Source organism: Balaenoptera physalus, assembly GCF_965194825.1.
Source record: "Balaenoptera physalus genome assembly, chromosome: 3".
In the NCBI taxonomy this organism is placed as follows: Eukaryota; Metazoa; Chordata; class Mammalia; order Artiodactyla; family Balaenopteridae; genus Balaenoptera; species Balaenoptera physalus.
The window spans coordinates 12,668,344-12,677,276 of NC_138890.1; the positions used below are offsets into that span (position 1 = coordinate 12,668,344).

Below are 8,933 nucleotides of genomic sequence, written 5' to 3' on the forward strand. Positions count from 1 at the left end.
TGGAAAAGTAGAGACAGCCTGTGCAAAGGTCCAGAGGCAGGAAAGAGCTCAGCTCACAGGAGGATCTGGGAGGTGATGGGAAGCCATGGGAGGGAGTAGGGGAGGGGCATTTCAGACTACCTGAAGGCTCTCAAGGAGGAGATGGGACCATGGTCCATCATGAAATGATGACATTAACCATAATGACCCTCTCTCATGTCCCAAGTGTCTACTCTGTGCCTCATGCTGTTCCCTTCACAAGCAGTTAATTTCCCATCAGATCTTTCAACACGTGATGAGGCCAAGGTTGCCATGGCCCTTGACTTCCAGATGAGGAAACTGAGGCAGGAGGTCACGGGTAGAGCAATTGCCTGAGGTCCACAGGCAAGTCAGGGGCAGCACCAGGGCCAAGACCTAGACCTGCACACCCTGGCGAGATCTCTGACCCTGAGGCTCAGAGCTGGCAGAGGCTGCAAGACCATCCCATCAGATCCTCCTCTGGGGTCAGATCCTGGACTGTCTGACTGTGTAACCTCAAGCAAGGTGTGTACCTCTTTGGTCTCACTGGCTCCATCAGTAAAGTGGGGATGACACAGGACCTTGCCTCACTCAGGTCCCAGGGCTCTTTGCATGGTATCACAAAGTCAATCAACAAACACACACACGCTAAGTGCCCACTGTGAGCCTGGTCTGTACAGGGTGCTGGGGATGTGCAGTGTAAGGACAGACAGAAGCCCCTGCCCTTGGGGTGCTGCTGTCCTGGAGGTTGACCCCTGATTCCCCCCAGTACATGCCCCTGATGGTGCTGGACATCTTCGAGGACCTGCCTGGAGTCCCTGGGCTCTTTCTGGCCTGTGCCTACAGTGGCACCCTCAGGTGAGTGGCGCAGCTTGCTCACTTGGCCACATCTGAGCCCGTGGGTCCTCCTTGTCTGTACCAGCCACTCCCCTGTGGGATGGAATGTTCTGGGCATGTCCATCATTTACTGCTCAGTCCCCATCAGGTGGGCTCTGTCAAAGGGCACACCCTGGGCATAAGGACCCCAGCTCCGGAATCTTTACCTTCTTATTGCCTGGCAGGGCCACACGAGACTCCTTTCCCTTCTTTCTGTCCTCCATCCCCCAAACAAATGTTTGTTAAGCACCTATGTGGCAGGTACTGCTGTTCTAAATACTGGGGCACAGCCATGGCCAAGCGGTCCCCCATTCTTGCCCTCAGGGGCCTTACACTCTGGTGGTTTCAAATCTTCCGCAGCTTCTGGCCTGCTCCTGCTGTGACCAGAGTTCCATGTGACTGTTCTCTGCACCCCATTATTGCTCTGTAATGAGAACCTGTGTCATTTGTGTCCTTGGTCATGGGTGTCCTTGCTCCTGCGAGGGTGTCTCAGGTCTATGGGGTAGTGTGGGGATGTGGGCATCTCCACTCCTGAGGAATTCTGTCGCCCCTGCCTCTGCCCCTGGGCTGGCTGGGGGTCCTGGCAGGCCAGATAGTGTGGGCAGCTGGGGGCCTCCCCTAGCAGGTAGGCCCCAGGGGCTGTGTGGCCAATCCCTTGATGTGGCCTGAGGACACCCCTCCCCCCTCCCTTGTACCCGCCAGCACTGCATCCACCAGCATCAATGCCATGGCTGCCGTCACTGTGGAGGACCTCATCAAACCTCGGCTGCCGAGTCTGACCCCCCGGAGACTTGTCATCATCTCCAAGGGGCTGTGTGAGTTGGGGGGACCTGGGTGGGGGGCCAGGGCAGCCTCTCCCCGCTGACAGTGCCATCCCCATCCACTACAGCGCTCATCTACGGCTCGGCCTGTCTCACTGTGGCAGCTCTGTCCTCCCTGCTGGGGGGCGGCGTTCTCGAGGTGAGCCCCGCTCCCCACCCTGCCCTAATCTCCCCAAGAGGTGAGGCAACATCCACGTCGAAATGAGGCTCCGAGAAGGTTATACATGTCAGCGGCAGAACTGAGTTCTGACTGATGCCACAGGCAGGATACTTCCTGCAGCCACCTGGCCAGAAGCGGGGCGGTTGGGGGGGGGGGGACAGCTAGGAGGGGGAGTGGTGGCCTGGGGGCAAGAAGGGCCTCCTCCTGGCCTGGAGGTGGAACCAAGTTTGTCAAGAGAGAGAATCAGCATCTTTGGGAGAGAGGCAGGCACAAGGAGTCCCCTCCCCTTTGGGGAGTCCCCTCCCCTTTAGGGCACAGAGGAGTCTCAAGGTCCACAGTAGAATTCCCCAGGTCTTCCTTTCCCAGCGGGTAAACTGAGGACAGGAAAGGTGGGAGAGCTCTGCTCTCAGTCTCACCCCCACCCACTCTCCCAGGGCTCCTTCACCATCATGGGAGTCATCAGCGGCCCCCTCCTAGGAGCCTTCATCCTGGGAATGTTCCTCCCCGCCTGCAATACGCTGGTGAGTGGGGCTGAGCGAGGTGAGGGGCTGGGAGTACCCTCCACTGACACTGGGTCCCCCATCAGGGCGTCCTGTCCGGGCTGGCGGTGGGCTTGGCGCTGTCGCTGTGGGTGGCCGTGGGTGCCACTCTGTACCCGCCTAGTGCACAGTCCATGGGGGTCCTGCCTTCATCGGCCGCCGGCTGTGCTGTGCCCTCGGCCAACGCCTCTGGCCTCCTAGACCCGCTTCTCGCCGCCAACGCCTCCAGCAGGGCCTCCAGGTGAGTGAGCAGGTCTGAGCGGGAGGCGTGGCCAGGGAGGGATCCTTCAGCTGAATCCCGATTGAGAGGAGGAGCGGGGAGCAGGAAGAAGTCAGGGAAGGGCATTCCCAGCAGAGGGGAAAGAAAGTGCAAAGGCTCTGAGACCAGGGTTCAGTTTAATCTTTTTTTTTTTTTTTTTTTTTTTTGGCTGCGTTGGGTCTTCGTTGCTGCGGGCAGCTTTCTCTAGTTGTGGCGAGCGGGGGCTACTCTTCGTTGCGGTGCGCAGGCTTCTCGTCGCGGTGGCTTCTCTTGCTGCAGAGCATGGGCTCTAGGCGCGTGGGCTTCAGCAGTTGTGGCACGCGGGCTTAGTTGCTCCACGGCATGTGGGATCTTCCCGGACCAGGGATCGAACCCGTGTTCCCTGCATTGGCAGACGGATTCTTAACCACTGCGCCACCAGGGAAGTCCCCCAGGGTTCAGTTTAGTGCATTCCAACTATGGTGAGGTTGGGGTGGATTTAATGGGAGGAGTAAGGATAGGAGATGAGGTCCAGCCAGAGGAATCTGATTCTTTTCTTTCCAAATTGAGATATCATTTACAGACCATAAAATTAGCCGTTTAAAAGTGGTTTTTAGTATATTCCCCTGGTTATACAATCATCACCACTAACTGAAGAACATTTTCATTACCTCAAAAACAAAAACAAGCAAAACAAAAATAGACCACAAAATAAAACTCTGTACACTTTAGCAGTCACTCCCCATTTCCACCTCCCTCTAGCCCCTGGCAACCACTAATCCAGTTTCTGTCGCTATGGATTTGCCTATTCTGGACATTTCATGTGAATGAGCTTGTACACTATATGGCCTGTTGTCTCTGGCTTCCTTCACTCAGCGTGGTGTTTTTAAGGTTCATCCACACTGTAGTGTGTATCAGTGCTTCATTCCTTTTATGGCTGAGTAATATTTCACGGTATGGGTGGATCAATTTTATTTATCCTTTTTTTTCTAACATCTTTATTGGAGTATAATTGCTTTACGATGGTGTGTTAGTTTCTGCTTTATAACAAAGTGAATCAGTTATACATCAGTTGACGGACATTTAGTGATTGTGAACAGTGCTGCTATGAACATTTGTGTACAAGTATTGGTGTAGACATATGTTTTCATTTCTCTTGATATATACCTAGGAGTGGAATTGCTGGATCATATGGTAATTCTATGTTTAACTTTTTGAGGAGCCACCAGACTTTTCCACAGTGACTACATCATTTTACATTCCCACCAGCAATGTATGAGTGTTCCAATTTCTCCACATCCTCTCCAATACTTGTTATTTTCCCCTTTTAAAAATTCTAGCCATCCTACTGGGTATGAAGTGATATCTCATTGTGGTTTTGATTTGTGTTACCCTAATGACTAATGATGTTGACCATCTTTTCCTGTGCTTACTGGCCATATTTATATCTTCTTTGGAGAAATGTCTACTCAGATCCCTTGCTCACTTTTAAACTGGGCCATTTGTCTTTTCATTGTTGAGTTGTAATTTATATATTCTTTATATCTTTATAATTCTGGATATTAGATCCTTATGAGATGTATGATGTGCAACTATTTTCTCTCATTCTGTGTTGTCTTTCATTCTATTGACAGTATCCTTTGATACACAAACGTTTTCCATTTTGATGAAGTCCAGTTTATCTATGTTTTCTTTGTTTTGTTTTGTTTGGCTGTGCTACGTGGTTTTTAGGATCTTAGTTCCCTGACCAGGGATTGAACCCCCCGCCCCACCCTCAGCAGTGAAAGCAAGGAGTCCTAACCACTGGACCGCCAGGGAATTCCCTCTGTGTTTTCTTTGGTTGCTTGTGCTTTTGCTATCACATCTAAGAAACTATTGCCAAATCCAAGGTCCTAAAGATTCACAGCTGTTTCCTTCTTAGAGCTTAATTTGGTTTGATTCTGAGGGCAATAGGGGTCCATGCAGGGTGATGAGCAGTAGCAGGAGGTGATCTGAGTTACATTTTTTTTTTTTTAATGAGGCTTAAGTTACTGGGTTTTTTTGTTTTTGTTTTTGTTTTTTTTTTATGGCTGCGTTGGGTCTTCGTCTCTGCGCGAGGGCTTTCTCTAGTTGCGGCGAGCGGGGGCCACTCTTCATCGTGGTGCGCGGGCCTCTCACTATCGCGGCCTCTCTTGTTGCGGAGCACAGGCTCCAGAGGCGCAGGCTCAGTAGTTGTGGCTCACGGGTCTAGTTGCTCCGCGGCACGTGGGATCTTCCCAGACCAGGGCTCGAACCCATGTCCCCTGCATTGGCAGGCAGATTCTCAACCACTGCGCCACCAGGGAAGCCCTGAGTTACATTTTAGTAACGCTCCCTCTGCTTGTGTGTACAGAATGCCTGAGGGTGCTGGTGGGATAGCAGCAGGGAAGGAGAACTGGCACATGTCCAGATGAGCGATAACGGAGGACTGGGCTGGGTCGTGGGAGTGGAGACAGGAAGAAGCAAATGGACTGGGAGTGGATTTTAGACTCAAGCTCATCTCTCCCTCCCCCAGCCTCGAAATGGACCCTGATCAACACACCTTGGCTGACAGCTTCTACGCCATTTCCTATCTCTATTATGGTGCCCTGGGCACACTGAGCACCGTGCTATGTGGAGCCCTCGTCAGCTGCCTGACGGGTAAGGAGGGCGCGTGGCATCCTTAGACGTCATCCTGACCATCCCTCTGCCTCTAGGACCCACCAGACAGGGAGGGAAGGAAGGATCCTTCTGCCAGCCAAGTGGCCACTGCGTGCTAGCCGCATCTACACCCTTTGTGCTGCGTCACCTTCAGGACAACCCTCCACCTCGTGGGACTTGTCCTATTTTGCAAAGGCAGAAACAGAGGCATCCCCTATCCACCTCTCTATTCCCTCTTCGCCCCCCAAAATTAAGTCTTTGCTAGAGGAAGTCGGGTAGGGCCACGAGACGCTGTCCCTGGTGCTGATATATCTTCTCATCAAGGCCTTAGCAACTCTGCGCTCCTCCAGGAATTCTGAAGCTCATGGAGAAGTGGAAAGAGATCAAAAGAAATCAATAGAGATAATAGGACCTGTTCTCGCTTCCTGAGTCTCAGACTTTACATTCACCAGGCCTTTATTGAGTCTTTCTCTGTTGGACAATATTCTAGACGATAGGGACATAGGAGTGAACGGACCATGGGCCGGACGCTCCTGGCCATCCACTGTTGTTCTATTACAACCCCTCACTGTATAGATGAGAAAACTGAAGCCCAGAGAGGGGCAGAGGCTTGCCAGTGTCCCCAGTGGGTCACTATCGGATCTCGGATTGGAAACCATCAGAGCTCTCCCTTCCCCTCCCCAGGGCCTGGTGTCCAGTCCCCGCCCCCCACCCCTCGCTAAATAGTTCCATTTTCTCTCTGCCCCCTCAGGCCCCACCAAGCGCAGTGCCCTGGGTCCTGGTCTGCTGTGGTGGGACCTCACACGGCAGACGGCATCTGTGGCCCCTAAGGAAGAAGTGGCCACCCTGGATGACAGCTTGATGAAGGTCAGTCTCAGGGCTGTGCTCCCGGAGTTGGGGGAGGGGCAGTGAAGTGGCTTCGGGTACTCTGTGTGTGGCCATAACTCAGGGAAGTGACAGGGTGAGTCACCATCTTTGTCTTTCTCAACTTCTCCTTACCTCCAGTGGAAAGGCTCAGTTGGGAGCTAATGTGTCTTCAACACTTTCTATTACCCCCTTTAACAAGCACTGAGCAGAATTCATTTTCATTGTATCTGTTTTTACAATTACTTCCAATCTATGGCAAGTGAAACGGGTTTGTCTTTTGGTGTTGATACAAAATGTCTCCTGAAAATAAAATTGCTTAATTCAAAAGTGAGTCAACTTAGGAAAAATCTTACATAAGAAACACCACAGGGAGTAGACCAACCTTGGCCAAAGCCGTGCGGTTGCTATTGGAATGTCCTGAGTTTGAGAAACATTGTCCCTGGGGGGTCTGATCCAGGCCTGCTCTTGCTTTGGATTCCCTGTTTCATTCCCTTGTTTATTAAGCACTTGCTGTGTACCCAGACCCGTACTGGCAGGAGCAGAAGAAAGCTAAACCAAGAAAGGAATAGGATCTAAGCAGGTGGTGAAGAGTAGGAAGAAAATAAAGCAGAATACTATGATGGGGATGGCCTCTTGGAAGAGGTGACATTAATAGAGTCCAGAGTGAGAAGGAGACAGCCACAGGGAAATCTGAGGGAAGGACATTCTTGGTGGAGGGCACAGCAGGTGCAAAGGGTCTGAGGCCAGAGCAGACTCAACGGTGAGAGCTGGGGAGGGAGGGGATTTGGCTTAAGTGTTTTAAAGCTCCCTCCAGCTGCTGTGGGAAAATATTTATTTTCTTGAAGAACAATAAGGCAGAGTCAGAGAGAGGAGGTGGGCAGGCATCCACGGAAGCACTGATGGCCTGGACTGTAGGTGACACGGGCATGGGGGAGAGAAGTGGATGGAGGTTTTGGAGGCAGAAGGGACAGGACTGACCTATGCACTGGGCAAGGGGATATTGTGCAGCTCTGCCCAGGTTCTGTCCTCCCAGGCCCTCTGTCCCCAACTGGAGGATATCTGAGCTGACACAGCAGAAGTGGTCTTTATGACAGGGTCTTTCTTCTCTCCTCCCCCCAGGGTGCTGAAGAATTGCCCCCAGGAGCCAAGCGGCCTCCTGACTTCCTGCGCACTGACGAGGACCATCAGCTCTTCCTGGGTCAGAAGGAGATGAATGGAGCTGGCTCCAGGACCCCAGGCAGTGAACATGACAAAGGTCTTGACCTGCGAGAGACAGACCTCTGAGACAGTCAGGGACCGACCGCCTGGGATGGAACCCCAGGGGAGCCAATCCCAGGCCATGAGCCGATGGTCTTGGGCTCCTATTGGCTAGGCCACATCATATGCAAATAAGCTTGGGACTGCACGTCCCTGCCCTATGGGAAGAGGTGAAGCCCCACCTCCAGAAAGTCATTTTATCCTGCTTCCTCCTTCCAGCTGGACCCAAGTCTTAGATGCTGCACCCCTGCCCACTCCCCCAAAACAAGGCCAGATATTTCTCTACCTACAAGAGAAAGATGTTGGAGTCCCCTCTGGACAACATGGGAAATCCCCAGGCCCAACACTGGGGTCTGAGAAAGACCCCAGTTCTTCCCTGGGAAGTATCTGAACCTTAGCAATGATTTTGGAGGTCCTCAGGCCCAACCCCTTATGCCCACTTCACAGGTAGGGAAACCAAGGCCTGGAAAGGGGCATTGACTTGGCCGAGGTCACAGAACAAACCAGAGACTCATCGAGAGTTGGACACCAGCTCTCCCTCCTTCATCCCTTCCCTGTTTTCCTCCCTTTGGAGGGACAGACGTCACATGGCCTCTGATCTTGTGAGGAGGAGGGGAGGAGAAAGGAGGAATAATGTTTTCAGCCTTCCTTCTGTGCCTGGACACTTTACCCATCTCAACCATTAAGGACCATGAGCCCACTTTACAGAGGAAGAAACTGAGGCTCAGCGAGGTTGCCTGAGGTCGCACAGTGAGTCGGGTCAAGGCAGGGACAGCCCTGGGTGCTGCGTGATGCTGAGGCTCCGTTGACGACGTGTTGCTGGTATACAGGGGAGCTCACGTACCAGAGATGCGGCTGACCCTTGGTTGGAGACTTCATCCACGCACATCAAGTAAATGGACTCTTGAGGTTCTGTCTTCTCTGAAAAATCATTCTGGCTGTCACCCTAGATCTCCTCAGTCAGATCTGAGTGCAAATCTCTTTATCACTATCCCCGAGCCTATGATGAATAAACCTGAGTATTTAAAGCATCAGAGCAAGGTGATCACTCCCACGCTAGGGTGCATTACACTGCCTTCCCAGACACACAGCTTCTCTCCCCTCCTGACTCCCTCCCAAAGCATCCCCTCCTCACTGCCCTTTGTACACTGTCCCTGCACCAGCCCTTGGGGTTTCTGTGACCCTGAGAGCTGGCTGTACCCACCTCTGCCCACAACTGCCATGGCTCCCATGGCCTCCAGGGAAACGTCCCCTGCTCATTTGGCAGTTGGGGCCCTTATACTAGGTTCAATATGGTAGCCCCAAAATTCACATCTACCTGGAAACTCAGAATGTAAGCTTCTTTGAAAATAGGGTCTTGGCAGGTGTGCTTGGTCAAGTTAAGATTAGGTCATACTGGGACTTCCCTGGTGGCGCAGTGGTTGAGAATCCGCCTGCCAGTGCAGGGGACACAGGTTCGATCCCTGGTCCAGGAAGATCCCACATGCCGCGGAGCAACTAAGCCTGTGCACCGCAACTAC

General features: G+C 52.5%; 1 protein-coding gene across 3 annotated transcripts in view; it reads left to right on the top strand.

The window, feature by feature from the left end:
* The window catches only part of SLC5A5 (solute carrier family 5 member 5), a 28,486-nt gene extending 20,042 nt beyond the window's left edge, over positions 1-8,444 (top strand). For all 3 annotated transcript variants that reach the window (XM_082456123.1, XM_082456122.1, XM_082456124.1), the window contains 8 exons: positions 767-855; positions 1,576-1,688; positions 1,763-1,833; positions 2,289-2,375; positions 2,441-2,634; positions 5,165-5,289; positions 6,041-6,156; positions 7,276-8,444. In XM_082456123.1, the coding sequence (XP_082312249.1) occupies positions 767-855; positions 1,576-1,688; positions 1,763-1,833; positions 2,289-2,375; positions 2,441-2,634; positions 5,165-5,289; positions 6,041-6,156; positions 7,276-7,440 (960 nt within the window). In that variant the 3' untranslated portion in view covers positions 7,441-8,444. The remainder of the gene's footprint in view (positions 1-766; positions 856-1,575; positions 1,689-1,762; positions 1,834-2,288; positions 2,376-2,440; positions 2,635-5,164; positions 5,290-6,040; positions 6,157-7,275) is intronic.
* Positions 8,445-8,933: the final 489 nt, after the last annotated feature.